The following is a 19,467-nucleotide window of genomic DNA, read 5'->3' as shown; positions in this document are numbered from 1 at the left end:
CTAGGGGAAGCTGCTGTCAAAACTGAGCAACGCAGAGGTGAAGGTGTATGGAGGCCTTTGGTGTGACAGAATGGGACATGGATGGGCTCTCCTGGCTGACATTCCCCAGCACCAGTCAAGTCCTCTTGTTCTGTTGGAGGAAGCAGAAGCCAATCCATTGCCTGTGTAAATTGTCCCAGAGGTGAAGATGAGAGAGCAGAACAGACTTTCTCTGTGCTGCTCAATTCATCCCACTGTCTGCTGAGACAGTGAGGGTTAGTTACATTGTTGACAAGCAAATTTGCAGTCAATTTCGTACCTGACTTTGAGACCAAAACTCCTTCCTGGAAAGGAAGGAACTGCTGTTCTGACTTGGAAGCAAAGAACCAGAGTGGAGAAAGTGAGATAATGTTTTTTCTGGTCCTGCTCAGACTCAGCCTTCAAATTTTAGATAATATTGCCATTAAAAAAAAAAAGAAAAATACATTTGTAGCTTCCCCCAGACTCGCAGGAAGACCCTCTGCTTCTCAATTTACTGTGATTGTAATTGAAGTGTGACAGTGAAAAGAGGAGTGCTGAAGATAACTGGCCAATTAAATGCTCATTTTTAAAAAGAGGAAGTAGTAAAGGACTTGGTAGAACTTGAATCTGTTGAAAAAAGCAGTGAAAAGACAGAAGAGTTCATTTAGTGAGTAATCACTGATAGTGAGAACTTAATGTGACATTTTGCCTTGACCATTTCTAACCAGGAGTGACCCTTGGGGAGCCGCTCCCTTTGCTACAGATGCAGAGTCTTGTCCTAGAATTATAAAAGCAAAGAATTTTTTCTACAGGTTGAACAAGTGCATCACATAAGAGCAAACTGTTTTAAAGTAATACAGAGGGAGGGGAAATACCAGCAAGCAGACAGACCCGTTTTCTCTGGCTTGAGAAAGTGACCTTGGTGGATAGACACAGCCACAGCCTCCATACATATGGAGGCTTGTATGTGCTTTACGTGTGGTACCTGGTACTATATTTAGATGCAAAGAGAACATGTTATGCATTGTGTATCCACAGCTTGAGAGGACAGTGAACATCAGAGCTGATGAACAGTACTAATATATATTTCGCAACCATCATACAAAAAAAAAAATCTGTACTGATTTCAAATCATTTTTAAAAGTGCTGTGAACGATTCTGATAAATGTGCACTAGTGGTATTATGAAAAGGGTAAGAAGAGGGAAAGGGAATTAGGAGGACCTTGGCTGTAGCACGTGTCTCTGTTCTTGTGCTGACCCGCAGCAGAGCAGGGAAGCTGAATGTTATTCTGCTCCTTTAAAACTGCCTCTAAGAGAAGGAGGCCACTCTCTAAACTGCTGGTTCAGCGTGACAGCGAAGAGACCTGCAGCACTGAGACCATCCTCACTCTCACACCCACTATCAACTGAGCAGTTGGGCAGTGGCAGCTTAACTGCCACCCAAAGCAGAGAGGTCTTTTAAGGAGGAGGATCTCTCCTATCTGTAGGCACATTAAGGGCATGTTATAAAGTGTATTCTTGCAAACTCTGTGACTGCAGAAGTGCAGTATCGACAGGGTATCCAGTAATGCCCATCAGTCACTTCCTCATCTCAACAGCAGCTGTGTTTTCTGCAAGAGAATTGGGAGCTAAAAATAATCTGGCTTTGACTTCCTCTCTCAAAGCCACCAGTCTCTTTTTAAAAGATTTTTATTCTCACAGAAAAAAGCAAGGAGAACGTAACTGACAAAATCAGAACAGTCACCTGCACAAAGTGAGCAGCAGCATTAGAAAGCTCAGAGAACAGCAGGAAACTACAATATGGATCAGGGACATTAAAAAAAGTAATTGTTACGGTTCTGAGCAACCTCCTCCAAATTCCTTTTCACATTTTGCAGCAAGACTTCCATTAGGTCTCTACTTGTACAAACCAGTAAGTGGAGCTGATCAAAAGGGAAATACAACCTGGATGTCTCTGCAGCTCATTTGTTCATTAAAACATATTAAATGAACAAACAGTGCTCAGTAATCACCAAATGTGCTCTTGCAGCTACAGTAGAGATTTTACTCACTCATGGAATAAGTATGTTTTAATTTTATGTCATCCACAGATCCATGAAATGTGTTAATCCCACACCAAGCATGCATATGGAGAAAAAGCGAATACTCAATTCATCTTTCAGTAACATAGCACTATGTATTCACCTGCAACAGTAATCCTACAAAAAAAAAGGGCTGGTAGGCATCTCCAGACTGTGACACATAGCTAGTTCACATAATCCTTTTCATAAACATACTGAAATCTCTATTAAGATATTTCGGAAGATCCCTACTTCCAGTAGGTATGTCCGGACACTGTCAAAATACAAATAAAATCATAAGCAGAATTCAGACAATACTCGAAGTGAGCACAATATGAAGGACAGAAACAGAAATGGTGAATACATTCCCATCTCCTATCATGTGTCTCAAATTCCAAATAAATATATTGTACAAAAAGTATACAAGAAAGCATGCTGCTGTGCATACTTTATGCATTATACCATATAATGTGAGCTTTACCTAAGTAAAAGTTAATAGGTACAGCATACCTATTAACATGGCTTTACCACTTCTCAAATCTCAACTCTAAAAACCAAAAGCAACTCTTTTAGCACTGCAGCATCAACAATCACACCCTGTGCCTGGCCAAGTCAGAAACAAAGGCAGGGCCCCCGCCTAGGCAGGAGATTAAAGTAGCTTCTCCTTCCTCTTCCTGAATCCTGCTCCTACTTGGCAGAAAGCACCACTCTCTTTTTACCTTCTTCCTTCTCAGTTGCACCCCCTTACTATTTCCTCCCACACCATCTCCACTTTCACCACTCTCCTGCTTATTTCCTACTTCCCGGTTCCTTTGCTAAGCCTCACTGATGCAACCTCACATCCCAGCTTCTGGGGTCATCACAAAGCTTTCATGGCCCCAGAAGATGGTGAGCCCAGACACAGATAAACCATGGGCTGGCCATCTCTCAGGCGTTTTAAGGCAAATCACCCTACTCTACTAGGGCCAGCACAGCACCTCTACACCACTGATGGCTCTAGAATGTGGTAAGAGAAGCACATATGCTACTGGTGAACTGTGACCAGGGCTTCTCCTTCAGCAGTATATAACACTAGATAAGAAAAAGCAAAAATAATTCTGTTTTTAAATATTTTGGTAGGTGGTATTAAAAGTAATCACAAGAACATAGAATATTAAGTTGGTTTTGGTACCTTTTTAATGTGAAAATGGAGAAAACCAGGAGCTCAAATATACCACAACAAAGAATCAGAGAAAGTAAAAGATCTGTAAAGTAAACTGAATCCAAACATAAGCAATGCTTTATTGGGATATAGCAAGCAACCTATCAAATAGGGAACTGGTACAAACAGATTGAACAAGACTCTCTTTTAACAGAGATGTATGGTGATGAGACAGCTTCCTTCAGTTTTAAAACAAGTATACAAACTGTTAAATAAAGCATTAAAAAAAATCAACCATTACACCACCAATGACAGACAATATTAGAAATGTGCAGAATTTTACTCTTTTTACAAATTTCTGCATAATGTTAAAAAACAACTTATCATAAATTAGAAAAAGGAATAAAACAAAGCTTTTTTGTTTTGTTTTGCAAAGCAACACAAACTTTTAAAAAACAACTATACTTTACATAGAACTACTATTAAAACCAGGTGAAAACAAGCTGAAAATTTAAAGGACAGCAAAAAATACACAACCCAGTTTCACCTGTTGGCAACACCTTCTGCTATCGAAGGGGTTATGTTAGTTGTATACACAGCTCTAAACATTGCAGCACGAGTAAACCTTAATAAGGTCAAAATAGGACCCTCTGCAAAAAAGGGTGACTTGGCAAGTGTCAGTCCCATCCTAAAATTACAAGTAGCAATATTTTTAGTAGGTTTTTAGTATAAACCAAAACCTACCTTAATTGGTTTCTCTCTCCCAAAGATGCATGTAAACTTTATTTGGGTTTGGGGTTTTTTGGTATTTTAATTCGTGAAATCAAGAACATGTCTGGCTCAAAAATGAGATTGACATACCTCTCTTTTGTTCTGGATACAGTGATGTAACTATTTCAACATGTTCATTGACACTTCCTAAAAGAGAAAATCATTATGTACTACGTAAAAAATACACACCACTTCTCTCAGTTCAGACTCAGTATATAGTATATTGCCAACTCTATCCAATAGGATATATATAATAATTTGGTTTAAATTCTTAATAGATATATTTTCTCTTTACAAAGTTCCACCACATGAAACCAAATTGCTTATTTGTTGTTTGAGGCACAACATGACCCCAGTTAGATAATTTGCTATAAAGAGTTGTTCTTTAGATGTTGTGTCTGTAGAGGTTTAACGTGATATTCATAGATTTTCAGCGCAGGCCCCAGTTTTAATGAAAGTCCAGTCAGTACATCATTTCTTGTCATCAAGAGTAATGATTTGCCATCAATTTCCTATAAGAAGAATTAAAGAGTTTATAAAGACAAACGTACAAATCTAACAGATGAGAACAGTCATGCAACAAATGGAGGACTACTACAGAGGATCAATGAGAAAAAAAATAGTAGCTTTTATTTTCCTTAAACTGTGTTTATAGCTGCTAAATTCTGCTATCGGCTTTTCAAGTGCTTACTTGTGCTGACTAAAGCATAAATACTGTGTAGTCAAGCACAAAACCCAAATAAGCTTTATTTCAAAATTCCGTCTGTGTAAATCTATTTCAAATTAACAGGTACATGTGCAGATCGCCTAACTGTCGCCATTAAGAGAAGGACACTCTCAAGAAAGCAGCTTATAAAGTGCATTCCAGGAGAATTACCACTGACAGCAATAGGCAAGTTTGGGCTAGTCAGTATCTGCTAATAACTTCAGATGCCTTTTTTAAAAGGCCAACCTTCCCATGTGCCCTGTGGTGAAGGGAGGAGAAGACTCCTGCAATCAGAAATTTTAGAACTACTTTTACTATTTACTATTTAGACTACTGTGGAACTCAACAATGGGAGGGAACTTCTTTGATTGATTGTTTTGTGGTGTTTTGTTTGTTTTTTCCTCAAACCTTGCCTTTCTAACCTATGTAGATTAGAATCCTGTAGGCTTTAGGGTTTGGTTTTTTTACTTCAAAACCTTGTTGTATATTTGAAAACTACCTGTAAATGATTTCTCAAAGGTCAAAAGAGAAAGAATCTACACCTTTCAACTCCCATGTCTGTTTTAGACATGGGACCATTCTTTTCTTTACACATCTTTACAGTTCAATCACAATGCACTACTCAGGAAACAGGAGCAACAGCTAATGCATTGACTGGTGTCTCACAACACAGCAAGACCTCCTAGGGCTGTCCTAGCCCAAAGCAGTATATAGCTTTATGGCATTCTCCTGCTATAAGGACTGAACTTGACTCTGCTGTTGCATTCTTTTTTTAATTAAAAAAAAAGAAAAAGAACAAAATAACCACAACTATTAAATTTGTTATCAAAAGCCAACAACCAGTTCAAATGCTTGCATACATTGTTGCTGTCCGTGACAATGTATTGCCAAAATTTTGTATTTTTATAAATATTATAAACATCACACATCAATTTATCCCACTGCAGCATCTTTGGAGTACTAACTGTTGTCTTGGAAATGTCAGAGATCCCATCCTTGATTACAACTCAACATAAAAGGAGGAAGATTTACATTAGAGTTATTAGATTTCAGCATGAATTTGTCCATTCTTATCTCTCTTATGATTGTAGGTACAAAATACATGGGCAAACCACAACATACCCAAAGGTCAGCTGTAGGAATTTCTTTAAATGATGACTGCTGGTCCATCAGGGGAGCACAGTGTAAAAATAGTTCCAAAATTTTCCAGTAACTTTTTACCCAATTATATCAGGTGCCTCTTTCCAGTTACTGCTGAGAATGATGACAGTTAAAACCAGTTTCTATCCTCTCTTTTCCATTCATCACAATAGTTTTTGTGGGAATTTTTACACCAGCGAGTGTTTTGCTCATTGCTGTGACCTATCCTGAAGTTGCCTTTTCTGTTGTTGTTCAACAATGCTATGGAGGAAGAACTGCCTCCAAATGAATTAAATCCAGTACCTGCAACTGGACAAACTCCAAGAACAGGAAAAAACCATTGACTCCTTTCCCTTCTTCTTCCACATGGCTCCCCATGGATTCTAGAAATGTTGGTAACTTTAAATGAATAGAAAACTGATTCTCTAAACATATATGCATAGAAATGAATGATATCTTTGTGTGTATTGTAAGCTCTTCCACTTCTTTTTAGTTTTCCACTTAAACCTGCTTCTGTACATTTGTTAGTCCAGTTTTTGGTGCCAGGTAAGCTTTTGTATGTTTTGGTGACTTCTCCAAATTTCTTCTCTGCTAATTCTCTATTTTCTGGACTTTTTCAGGATGCAACTTCAATGCCAGCTTTTGTTATGCCTTTTTAATGTCATCTGTAGAGGGACCTCTCTGCACAAATAGAGCTAACAGTAATTTTCCATTGTGCCAGGATAACCTCAGCAGCAATAGCATATTATCTTCAGTAAATGACCAGAGGACCAGTTTTGCTTCAAATTCTCCCAGCATTATTTCTGCTCTTTCTCCAAGTGTCTGAGAACTGCAAGGTTTCACAGTACAGATAACATGAAAGCAGAGCAGCCAGCATGCTCACTTGCTCCTCCATGCCACAGCTCTGCTAGAAAGCAGCAGTGGACACAAGCTAGCATCAAACTCTAGTTCCCCTTCTGGTAAGGCATTGCAGTGAGGCCATCAAACTAACACTGGGTTTCTTGGGCTTATCTGGCTATCATAATACTAATGGCTAAAAGCCACTTGGACAACAATAAAAGTCAGGCATAGCACTAGCGTGTCTCAAGACATGGCAAACAGCTTCAATTTTTGAGTGAGCCACAGCCCCATGGGCTCCCAGGGCTTCTAGCTTAGCCATGTACTAAGAGGCAGCAGTTATCTGAAGGTGTTCACACCCTTATCCCGTATCTGCTCTGCCTTCCTCTTTGGTTATCGTGTGCCTCTAACTTCTTGACTTCTCTGATTTGCTTTCTGATGTTATGGGTTTTTTTGTTACTGGGCAACATATTTCAGTTGAATCTGTTTTCATCAGTGAGCTCTTTTGACTTGATGACAACAGTGAAATTCCAAGGAATAATGTATAATCATCATACAATCATCACTTCTTACCAGCACTTACAATACAGTTTTAATAAAACATTCTGCAATACTTAAAATGATTTCTCCTTTTCTTTAAAACGTGAGAAAAAAAATCCAGTCTTAAAAATTCTTTGAGCCACTTGCTTTGGGTGAGTCCAGATGCATTCAGATTCATCAAAAGAAAGTGTGGACTCGGTTACTGTTGTGCAAAAGCTGAACATAGTAACAGATCTCATTATTACATTCTGAGCTATGGATGTTTTGTAAGGAAACCATTGTGCTACCCCTACTGAAGCAGACCAGTGAAAAAAAATTTCCCATTGTTGTAGGTGAAACAGAATACTTTACCATTTACAACCTCATTCCCCTTCTAGTACATATTCAGCGCAGTAGCAGATCGAGTTAACTTGGGTTTCTGGGACCCAGGCAAGCTGCAGTAGAAATGCACTAAAATGAAAATGGACAGAGCTTCAGCTGCATGCCTGGTAACTATACAGACTGAGAACAGCTAAGGGTTCAAAGTGAACCTGATAGCACTGCCATACCTGGAAGGCCTGGGGGATTTTGATAACAAATGCCATAAGCACACAAAGTCAGTGACTAGTGTACAACATAAAAGAAAGTGAACACGACCACCAGTAAGAGGTTAGGAACAGGATTATTCCTGGAACTGTTCCTGGTGCAGACAAGGAATGGGCTGGCAGAGCTGGCATGGAGGACCAGGTACCTGCTGCTCCTCATGCTGCAAAGGGAATGGTGAGGGAAGGATGTGGCAATAAAATCTGCTGTAAGTGTCTGCCCCACATCTCCTGGTTGCATCCTGATGGCAGCTTTTAGCCTCCCTCTCTAAGGCTTTGCATAAAGTGAAGTTAGTAGTGGAATCACAGCCACATTTCTGCCCATGGCTACCCTAGCAGAGCCCTGGCAACACATTGCTAAAAAGCAGCTTACTTCAGCTATCCTCTTGAAGCCGCTTGCCCTCACTGCAGAATACTAATAAAACTTTTACACTCTACTTCTATGCTGCTTTCCAGCAGACTGTTGCAAATTGCTTTGCCAGACCTCATGAGTTAGTCTCACCTTGCTGCTGTTAGGTGAGTAGTAATACTGCAGTATTATTGACAAGCCAGCTGAGGTGCAGAGAGGTTATTTGATGAAAGTCAGAGGTATCTGCCACTATAAGGAAAAAACTCCCAGAGGTTGTAATTACACCGCCTGTGTGTTTTTTCCAACCACATTTCCAGGGCAGTGGAGGAGACAAGGATGCTGGTATTTTGGAATGGATATACTTAAACAATTTTTTTGCCTATTTACCCATCTTCAAATTCTGAAAATATTGTAGCACTTGCAGAAACAGTCTCTCTCTGCACCCTGCAAAAGAACTACTCAACACCAGGCTTTTGACCTGCAAGAACAAAGAGGTAAATTTAGATACTGTTATAGTCATTAATTCCAATCTCGTGGGACTTCACTGTCCAGGTGCTGAAGGTTGGCACGATTAACCTGACCAACAGTAATGGCATTTCACATTAGATTTACAGTTTCCCTACAAAGCTGCCCACAACTTGTACTAGATCAGTGCCTTGGAAGGTCAAGACATCTATTTTGATAGCTAGATACAGGTGTTGTTTAAATAATTTCCTGGTAGTTGCACACAAACCTACAGACTTACCAGCGAAGGTGCTGAACCGACAATCTAGAGATGTTAAGTTTCTTCTCTATGGGGCAGGTGAGCTGTAGGACAAGTAAACCAACTTCCCTATTCCACACAGTAATACACCTTAACAGCATGCTGACAGGTGAGTTGCAAGGGGCCATATAACTATTAAAATTCTTTGCTCATCAAATCTACCAAAAGAAGCCATCCATTAGCACCAGCAGTTACAAGGACCAGAAACAAAGATCCAGCCTCTTTCTCAGAAAAACATGCTGTTCCAGTGCCTAAAAAGATTATTCCCCGTTACTACCAACTTGTCCTTTCCTGTTTGCTTGCACTGTTAAGTTCAATGCAACCCAGCAGCCCCTTTGTTACCCTAGGTTTTCAAAAGCTACTTGCTTCTTAGGTGTTCCAGATCGTATAAATAGTCATAAGTGTATCTACACAATACACTAAGAAAGATGGGAATTACCACTCACATTTTAAATAACAAGATAGTGAAACTGAGTGGGTTGTACAAGAAGACTGAGGCCAAGGCAGAAAATTTGTTTATATTCATCACTTTTCACATGACTTTCTTAGTCAAACTCCAATCCATTATTCACACCTTGTTGAACAATATTATTACTCAGAGATCATAGTCCCATAGATTTTTACCCTCCACTAATGTGGGATTTCCACTCCCATTTGACAATATATAACCAAGTCCCTGACAAAAATGTGCCATTTGAGAAACTGATGGCAGTCAATAGGTGTTTCCTAACAGATTTACCTGTTCTTGAAAAGCATTGGCTTGTTCTTCAAATCCAGCTGTTCTGAAATAATTCACAACATCAGTAACAGCCCAGTCAGCAGGATCCGGAGGTCTCCCATTCTCTATGGAACTGCAAAGTACAAATCCAGACAAGTAATCACTAAATGCGTGCAGTGTCTGCTACTTCTCTGTGCACACCCCATGTACATTCCCTCCTTCCTTGTTCCTCGAGGAAAAGTAGCCTTTGACACACCTCCCCCTGCCCTGGTACAGAACAGCCACACCCGTTCTCTTCCATTTCAGCGACCTGATGCTGGGGACAGCTGAGGTACCTCTCCCTTCAGAAAAGAATAAACTATATGGATCTTCACATCAGCCAAAGGTAATCAGTCAGGATCTTCGCAGTTCGAGAACAAAGACTATCATGACTGAGGTACCAAATACCTGCCTTTCAAGACTTGCTTTCAGCTACCAAGTACTTACAAAGAATTGCAGTATGTGGATGTTATTCTTTTCCCAGATGAGACTGTACTTCCTTGTAACATGGGCAGAAACTACTGGGAACCACCTTTACCTTGCGAAACAAAACAATACCAACCAACCAGAGACACCACCACTTGCACTAATTGCTCAATACTGAAAATTTCCCTAAAGTGTTTTTGGACTCGTCTGTGGACAAATCTATCGACTTTTTGTAAACACAGTCAGAATGAATTCCTTCTGTGCTTGACCTTAGGCAACTGCTTTCCACAGTAGCAAAACCAACCAGTCATTCATATTACTATCCTTATTCTGCATTTCTGATGCTTAAACTGCTGTCACCCTAACTCAGATGACCTTTGTGCTTCTGCAAATTCTTGGTAACAAAAACACACAGTCAGCTTGATTGCCTTTCCTACAGCAATTTAGGAGGATGAAGAGCAAGATGTCAAAAGAAAGGTGTTAAAGAAGTTCCTTCTCAACTAGAAGTCGCAAAGTCCATGCCAGATGTTTCTGCACTGTTCTGCATGCTTAACCATAATGCTAATGTAGACAAATTGAAAACTTATAGACCAGAGCAGATGTCAGAATCCTGTCCATTTCAGGTCCTGAAGCTTAGAGGACTTCGATTTTCAACAGCACCAGCTGGAAAAGAAACACAGATTGTACTCTGCTAACACCATTTTTATGCCGTTCTTCAGATTTTTCTTTTCCAGCTGTCACCACCTCTGTCTTGCCTAGATTTATGTCTTTCAGCAAAATAACTGAGGGAATCAAGAGCCAACCATTTTTCCAACCAGCCATGAAAAGAAGTGAACAGAATCACATACACTACTCCCATCACTATTTCTACAACATCCCAATTTCTACAACTAGCTCAGCCCTGGGAAGGAGGACTCATGAATACAGTGAACTTTTGGAATGTACCTGTCAACACGTCAACAAAATTCTGGTCCTAGGGACTCACACTGCAACCTCAATATCACACTGAATGCTGCACTTCGCTTTCTAAAAGCAGTTTCTTTCACTTATCACATGGAATATATACAAATCTCAGAGCAATGAGCAAAAGGGCCATTACTTTTGGTCATCAAGTAATGACTGACTTCATGAATTGCTTCACAGATTGTGATTACACAAAAAGGCAATACTCAGCAAAATTGAAAATGAGAGTATGCAACCTTATCAGAACTGAACTTTGTTTTTTTATCAATCTTCAATTAAGATTTTTGGTGTTGTGCACATTCTGAGGCTTAAGAAGTAAAACGTGAAAAGCAGCAGAGAAAACCTATACATATTTGTAAAGGCAGCATTTGAAGTATTATATTTAAATCTTTGTATTTTCCCCTAGACTATCACTTTCAATGACTCATCTTCTACTTAAAATTAAAAATAAACAAACAAAACCCCAACTCCTCAGTATTTAAAAAGTAAAACCAACAACGTAATAAATCCTAAAAGATACTGAATTTAATTCTTCCTGAATAGCAAATAAAATATTCAACCTGTAAAAATACCTCCTAATTGTATTTTGCTTGCTTCCTGAAACACTCTAATTTCCAGCTAAATATGGTCTCAAACTCTCCTTCCCACAATTTCGTATTTCAGCCCACATATACTAGTTGTTCATGTAGCTCTTCTTTTACCATTATGGAACTACAGCTTGGTCCAGCTTCATTCCAGGCTCAACTGCAATGAGTTCAGGGGCTCTACCTTAGTCGTTAACTAATCACAGAAAATAATTGCAAGTTCCTGCCTCAAGGAATAGCATCATGCTGGACCTCAAGTGGAGCCAATTTCCACAGCTACAGCTGCAGAAAACTCAAAGGCATGTGGCAGACTGTTGGAGACTGGATTTTATTTAACCCACCTACCCACACAGATGCTCATTTGGCTTCTAGACTTTGTCTCCTCCTTGCCCTGCTGTTGCACATGGCTCTATTCTTTAGACAAGAAGAGGGAACATGTAACAGCCGTGGCATAGCCATACACCAATTTATGCCAGACATTCTGGATGCTGTATTATCTTAAGAGGACTGGCATTTTAGGCTTTGTAACAAGATACTAGATGCACTGGCAATGAATAAAGATAAGGCTCGACTGCTTTTCACCACTGTCCCTGTGCCTTTATTGCCATCATGTGGCAGAAGCAGCAAGGCTTGCAAGGGTATAGCTATGAACAAACAGATTTTAGCCAAGCTGTTTATAAGCACTTCAAGAAAGTGCCAAGTACTTCCTTTGTAGATAGATGCACATACAATGTTCATTTAGAAAACACAGCTCCTGATCAGTGTAAATACAAACCCCATCTAAAAAGCCAACTTTACCAGCAGTAGTTGAACCCTTATCACCTAAGCCTTAGGGGGAAATGATTAAATGTAAACTGTCCTTGCCCTGACTGCCTCCTCTCTTCTCCCACCATAGAGTCCTCATTGTAGCAGCAAGACTGCCAACTGAAGGTGGCTTCTGAAGGACACACACACGATACAATTTATTCATAGTCACTGAATAGGAAAATGCATTTTATGTTGGTGTGGTGTAAGCAGTGTCTCAGGAGAAGGGGGAGTATGCCAATTTTAATGGCTGCCAGCAGATCTTTTGATGCTGTGTCATAATCAAGTGTTTTACCACGATCTTGAAGTGATGATGGTGATGGTGATTATTACTACTACTACTCTAGTGCCTGGAAGCCAAAGCATTGTCAAGTTTTCTTGGAAGGTTTGTGGAAAAGAGATCTGAAAGAGAAGAATGAAGTGCAGCTTTGCAATAGTGCTGCTGTTTGAGAAGACAAAGAACTCACTCCAGTACCCTTCTTTGGGTTTTGGGTTTTTTGGTTTGTTGATTTCTTTTTATTATTTTGTTTTGGTTTTGTTTCTCTGTGGGGTTTTTGTGTTTTGGTTGTGGTGTTGTTTTTTGTTTTTTTTTTTTTTGGGGGGGGGAGTTGTTTGTTTGTGGGTTTTCTTTGAATATATCCATATATGCATATATCTATCTTACCACAGCTTCTATAACTTTAAAGCAGCAAGGCCAGATTTTTCAACACAGAACTCCACTTCTCAGATCATAACATCCACAATTGAGAACTGCTAGCCCTGATTTAAGAATTGCTGACCTCTGAGGATACAGAAATGCCTCCAGAACAGGTCCTATCCCTTAGCCTGCAGTCTACCACGTTAAAGGAAAACTGTAGAGCAGTGCACGCCATGTCTATGCTTTATTCTCACCCTAGATCTGAAGTAAAAACCCAGTTTAGGCCTTCTCCAGTGAACAGCTTAAAATACATCTTCCAGAAGAGAACTGACACTAAAGACACACGCTGCTGCTGCTACTACTTCTCAGCAATGCTGGGCAGTCAGCAGAGAAGGGCATATGTCTTTCTGAATGAGACAGAGAGTAGACTTCCACACAGGACACACCTCTCCCTCAGGAACTGCCTCTACAAAAGCCACTAGCAGACAGGTGAGCAGACGTAGAATACTGATTACTGGCTACCACTTGTTTTAGACTCTGATTGAGAGGAGAAATCAGTGGAGAAAGGTACCCCAACTTAAGTTACTAGCTTCTACATCTCTCCATTCCACATATCATGTAGATTCAGTTCCCAAGGCACTTACATTTTGAAGCTGAAATACAACAAAAGTAATTGAGAACAGGCAAGGCTTGAAGCAAGCAAAGATGGAGGTGCCCATCATTGCCAGTCACACTAGGTCAAATTAAAACTACAATCAAAATCCATGTGCTGTTTAAATAAACTGAACACTATGGATTCACTTACTTTTTGACTTCCAGAGAGCCATTTTCCTTGTTTTCCATGTCAACAGTTAGCATGGGGAGGATAGAAGTTTCTTTTACTTCAGCAACTGATCAATAAGGGGAGAAAAAATTGTGTTTAATTATTGGTAGCATGAAAAGAGCAACATAATGTAACAGGAACAAGCATTCTACCAGGACACAACCATGTTTCCACTTGAGAGCACAGGTGCTGTCAAAAGACCGTTTTTCTCAGAAGCCTGTCAAACCTGGTAATAGCTAATGAACTAGGAAATGCTCACCTGTGCTTCAAACACAAGAAATATTTCACACCTGAAAAATCAAGGAAGGTAATGTTACATTTGATCCTTCCTGAAACTGGTAAAAATTTTATCAAACTTTATACCCATATGTGTAGAGTGATGTGCAATATATAGATAGATATCAAGGGAGCTTATTATGCTTTCAGTCATCCTGCTATACAGAGGATCCAAACAGATGTATGATCTTATCCCTAGTGAGGATAAGATGTGATGTTTTGAAATTCATAGCCTTGTCCTACAAATGGGGTATCCAGGATACAGATCAGCACAAAGTGACTTACACCCATTTCACACATAAGGTGAGTTTAGAATTGAGTGCCAAATTCCTGAGTCCTGAAATCTGTATCTTATCCATAAGACCATCCTTCGTTCACTAACATAGTGTCTTCTACAGCTACCATACACTGGACTCTGAAAAGGAAAGGAACACACGAAGGACACAGGAGAAAATCCAGTTTCCCTCCTCGCAGAGTGTTGGAATACTTTCGCTACACAGCTTTTTCTACCACTCCACAGAACATGCAGAAATGACCGAAGCCTTTTCTTTCTGTTCTCAAGTAAGCCATTTCTATTTCAGAAAGCACCGAAGAACTGACCAAGGGCTCAGGATGCTCTTGCTGTAGCATTAATGGATGCCAGTGAAATGTTACAGAGCTCTGGGAAGTACAGAATAGGGAAATCATGCTCTTCAACTAAAACTTCACAAAACCAGAAGGTAGCAATTAATATTGCTGTTAAAAAAAAATAAATTAAAAAAGACCCTTTATTACACAGCTAGCAGCAGGCAAAGTACCAGCAAAACAGTAACAAACTAATCGAAAAGATGCTTCTTCCTGCACCGCTGACCAAATAACGCATTCCCTCGAAACACTTCTTGGTTCACCTGAGGTGCCTGCAAAACGACAACCACGCCAGTCCGCCTGCGGGAGGTCCCTCACCCCGGCCACGAAGGACCCGCGGCCACCCCGGGCTCGGGGCACGGCACCTCCCGCGGAGGGAGCCCGCGGCCACCGGGGAGCTCCCGGGGCTCTCCCCTTCCCCGCGGCGGGAGGAGCCAGCTCCTCCGGGGCTGTGTGGCACGCGTTCACCATTTTACAAGCATCTCTGAGACCGTTCGCCAGGCAGCACTGCACCACATTGTCAATTTTTGGCTGGGGGGGGTGGGGTGGGGGGGTGAGGGGTGGGGGGAAGTAAGACAGAAAAACCTACCTACGAGCAACTAAACCAAAGCATTGCTACGGGCTGCTCCGGAGCCCGCGGCTCCCGCCCCCCCGCCGGCAGCGGGGCGCTCTGAGGCGGCTCAGTTTGACACCGGGCAGCAGCCCCGCCTGGCGCCCGGCCCGCCTGACGTGCCCGCCACACACGGCCCGCACCAACCGCCGCCCGCGTCATGGCGCCCGTTTTAAAGGCGCAGCACTGCACCGCCTCCCCAGCTCCCCACGTTCAGCCGGGGGCCCGCGGGGTCCCCCCCGCCCGCCGCCCTGCAGCAGCTGCCTTCCTCGCAGGCGTCCGGTCCGCGGAGGGCACCCCAGGGAGTCTGATGGAATGGGAGCAGCGACCGACCCCTCCGGGAAGCGGCTTCCCTCCGGCAGCACTTACCTGCGGGGCAGCCGCGGGCAGGGCGCAGGCGGGCTGCTGGCACGGGCGGCTGCAGGGCCGGAGCGGAGCGCTCAGTGCCAGATTCATGACCTGAGTTTCTTGGGACCTCCGTGTAAACATTTCTACTCCTCCTACCGAGTGGGGTGTATGAAGTAATGGTACGAGTGGGGGAAAAGGGAAAAAATCCACAGACGTTCTTTGAAGGATACAGTACTGAGCCGAAGAAATTTACAGAAGGTGAGAAATGGGAACAACCAGACCTCGGGAAAAAATGATAAAGTTACGTAAAATTCGTTTCTAGGACAAGTTCGTCAACTTGGAGGTGGCTATCAGACACTTGGCTTTCTCTGGAACTGGAGCATCAGCAGGGGCCGGGTGACAGGAAAGGGCACCAACGAAGGGCAGCACTGGGGGAAAAAGGGAGATGGAGACGGCGATTCCCAGGGACAGCTACACCTCGTACTCACATAAACGTCGTACCTTATTTCACGAGGAGACCCACAGATACCCACGGGATTTGCTGTGCAGTGAGGTACAACTCAAAGTGTACGCAAACAGTTGACTACGTCTGGTCCACTGGCAATGAAATCTCACCCACAAAGATTCATACAAATGTTGGCACATTCCATTGCACTTTTTTTATTACACTATTCTTAAACTTCTTCTCCCAGACTTCCCTTGATTCAGGCTGTTTTCTAATGGCATAGAAGCTTTACATGGATGACACGCTGTCAGCAGTAGGGAAATTAAGAAAGTAATACCAGCCAACCCACCCTGCATTCCCCATGCATGGGCTTTGCAGACCCCCTCCACACCAGGGCTGTGTCCCAACCACAACTCAGAGGCTGTGACCTTCTGACCATCCTTAACAGCCTGGGTTAGTACAAATTTTGGGATGTCTTACTTGCAGAATTTCCCTCCTAGTCAAAAGACACCCTTGCAGTTCACCAAGAGGCAATAGGACATTATAAGCTACCTGGGGATTCATACGGAATGAGCTGGTGACTTCAGCCGATTTCTGCAGAGCAAGTTACGGCGCTGTGCCACAAGTGCCCCAGCTGGCACCCGCAGACAGAGCAGCAGGGCAGGCATAGGGCTGGCACAGGCACCCTGCATCTGTCTCACTCACAGAAACAGCTGAGTGCATCCTGGCTACACGCATGGGCAGAGACCTGAGTCAAGTAACTGCTAACCAGACACAGTTACAAGCACTAAAATCACAGGAAAAGCCCATTTTCGTGCAAAGGACAATAGATGTGACTTCCACAACCATTTCATTTTGCCTGACTTACATGTTGCCAAATAAATAACCAAAGTTCGCAAAACTTATGCAAATAATGGGACTCAAGCATTGAGAACAGAGAGCAGGAGGAATCCTCACTGCTTTTGAATTTAAATAAATTCAGATGAACAAGTTAAATAGAGTATTAAACATTCTGCACCCTAAAGAAAACCCTCTTTACTTCACATCCCAAAGTGTGCTGTAGAACGTAGCATATCTGTGTTGGACAAGTAAGAATTCTTTTTCGTCTCTCAAGAAATAAGCATTCTAAATGAAGCCATAATGAGTTCTCTGCATCAGCTGGTTTCTAACTTGGTAATGAACTGACATTTGAGGATACAAATATAAACCAGCTATTTTACTCACGCTCTCCCCTTCCTTCCATCATGTTCTTCAATTAATCCTTGGAGTATCTGAAGTGAGGCTCACACAGTGCGTGCGTTCTGGCTAAAAGACCTTGAACAGCAGAGAGAGGAAAACAGGCTGTGGAAAAATTCAATGTGGATATGATCAGTAGTTTGTATTTTCATTCAATGGAGTAAGGTAATTTAATTAAGAGGAGATTACGCCTGAAGGGAGACAAAACAGGAAAGTGAATTAGACTTTTGTTTGACTATTTGCATCCCACTTCTAGCAAAAAAAAAAAAAAACAGTTCCAGGACATGTAGGGAACGAAGCAAGACCAGGATTGATTAAGGGGTCAACTCCACGTGTTTCTGAGCTTCTGCTGTTACACGAGGAGAAATGTGCAGAAATCAGAGTAGGTACTGGACACTGATGACCCTGGGGGGTGGGTATTGGAAAACACCAGTTTTCTACTGAAAAATATTATATTTTTTTGTCCCTGGAAGTGACAGCAACACATGAAGACAAAATGCATTGCACGTGTAGCTAAGGAGAGCGTAGTACCCTGTTAACTGTGCAACAGGTAAGCAATTTCAGGTCCCCCAGAGCAAAATAAAGCCCTTTAAACCTTTCTTGTTCCAACAGCCTGGGTAAAATCATGGCTAAACCCGTTCACGGATCAAGTGGAGCGTGGAAACAACGAAGGGCTTGCGCGGTTTCACGTTGAGGGAAGCGAGGAAAGCTCCTCTTCATAAACTAGGCTTATGCAGAGCAGAACGGGTTGCATCCGTGTGTAAAACACGTATTTCCCCTGTCAGTGACCCAACGTTCCAACGCCGGGCACACAGACGGCTGTGGGGGACAGGCCGCACACGCGACGCCCGCCTTGGGCGCGAGGCGGCAGTAACGGCCGGCGGCCCCGCCAGTGCCCGCGCACCTCGCTGCCAATCGCTGCCAGCCGCGCGGCCTGCCGGGAGCTGAAGTCCCTGAGGGGCAGCCCGGCTAAGCTGCCCTCCCCCGGCACAGCACCCCCGGTGTGGAGCCTGGGGCGCGGCTGTCACAGCACCAGCTGCTCCGCTGACTGAGCGACAGCGCTGGAAGGCGGTATGCTTTTCCTCGGGATGCTCAGGGAGACATTTCGGGGCTGGCAGTGATCAGTAGTGGTTCCTGGCGGCCAGATTGGAAATGCTGCTCACCGCGAGGAAGAGAGTAAACCAGAGATAGGCAAAATGCTGAGAGATTTCATCCAAACGTGATTAGTGACCAAAAAATCATCAACCCCTCTTAATGTAACACTGGGGACAGGGGAAACAAACGTGGCATAGACTGGTTTTAAGTAATTCTTGTCATAGATGTGGAAGCGACACAGGTTCAAGATGAATGCTTGCTACTCAAACGGAATTAATTTATAGCTATTTCCAGTCTAAAAATCCCTTTTGCATTGTTTCCTTCCTAGCAATACAGGACTAAAAAGGGACCTTCCAGGCTGCAGAGTTTTATCTCCTGCCACCTCACACAAACCGGCACACCACCACATCTGCACGTAGCGCTGGTTTTGAACCCGTAAGAAATCTCATCCCACTCTGCCAAGCAGAAAGTCTGTGTCAACCTCCCCTTTACTGGTGGTTACGAACTTTCAATTTACAACTTGAAAAATACATGACCAGTTTAGACCTATTTGTTCCTGTAGTAATATTGTTTAATTTAATAATTGACTTCTCAATTTCTGTGGTATTTACTTGCTTATATAGACTCAGCTGTCTGAATGGCCATAGACCTTTTAGACCCTCTCTGTAATAAGGTCTGCGTGTTCTGAGCTTGTTCCCCTTTCCTCTTTGTGTACATTTGCCTCCCAGGTGCAGACATTTGGGGCTGCACTGTGAGGTGCAGTAGGGCCTCAGAAATAACTTCTACCTTCCCTGTCTGCTCTGAAGAGCTCCTAGCTTCACACTACACTTACAGAGTCTTTTCCAGAGTCCCTGGCAATTACTGTACACCCAGAAAGAGGCAAAGTCCCTGTTAGTGATCCAGGTTGCACCTTTCCAACACTTTTCTCTCAGAAAACTCTCTTTCCTTAGT

General features: G+C 42.4%; 2 protein-coding genes and 1 long non-coding RNA gene across 4 annotated transcripts in view; all 3 read right to left on the bottom strand.

Annotated features, from left to right (window-relative positions):
* Positions 1-9,739, bottom strand: part of DNASE2B (deoxyribonuclease 2 beta) — a 33,218-nt gene extending 23,479 nt beyond the window's left edge. The window contains exon 1 of the mRNA XM_057408337.1: positions 9,628-9,739. Coding sequence (XP_057264320.1) covers positions 9,628-9,644 — 17 coding nt within the window. The 5' untranslated portion in view covers positions 9,645-9,739. The remainder of the gene's footprint in view (positions 1-9,627) is intronic.
* Positions 3,322-15,805, bottom strand: SAMD13 (sterile alpha motif domain containing 13). 2 transcript variants are annotated; one of them, XM_057408336.1, is made up of 4 exons: positions 15,762-15,805; positions 13,865-13,949; positions 9,628-9,739; positions 3,322-4,484 (listed from the first exon to the last, which is right to left on the bottom strand). In XM_057408336.1, the coding sequence occupies exons 2-4, from the start codon at positions 13,915-13,917 to the stop codon at positions 4,341-4,343; spliced, it is 309 nt and encodes a 102-aa protein (XP_057264319.1). In that variant the 5' UTR covers positions 13,918-13,949; positions 15,762-15,805; the 3' UTR covers positions 3,322-4,340. The 2 variants fall into 2 exon arrangements, with proteins under 2 accessions (XP_057264319.1, XP_057264318.1); XM_057408335.1 differs by lacking the exon at positions 15,762-15,805 and adding an exon at positions 15,372-15,421.
* Positions 15,806-17,205: 1,400 nt separating this feature from the next.
* On the bottom strand, positions 17,206-18,160 carry LOC130598673 (uncharacterized). The gene is made up of 2 exons (XR_008972056.1): positions 18,017-18,160; positions 17,206-17,526 (listed from the first exon to the last, which is right to left on the bottom strand). It is a non-coding gene; the product is annotated as an uncharacterized LOC130598673 (long non-coding RNA).
* Positions 18,161-19,467: the final 1,307 nt, after the last annotated feature.

Source organism: Pezoporus wallicus, unplaced genomic scaffold (assembly GCF_028554395.1).
Source record: "Pezoporus wallicus isolate ANWC-B61680 ecotype Strahan unplaced genomic scaffold, APGP_CSIRO_Pwel_v1 contig_4238, whole genome shotgun sequence".
NCBI classification, from domain to species: Eukaryota; Metazoa; Chordata; class Aves; order Psittaciformes; family Psittacidae; genus Pezoporus; species Pezoporus wallicus.
This window is presented reverse-complemented; position numbering and strand designations above follow the sequence as displayed.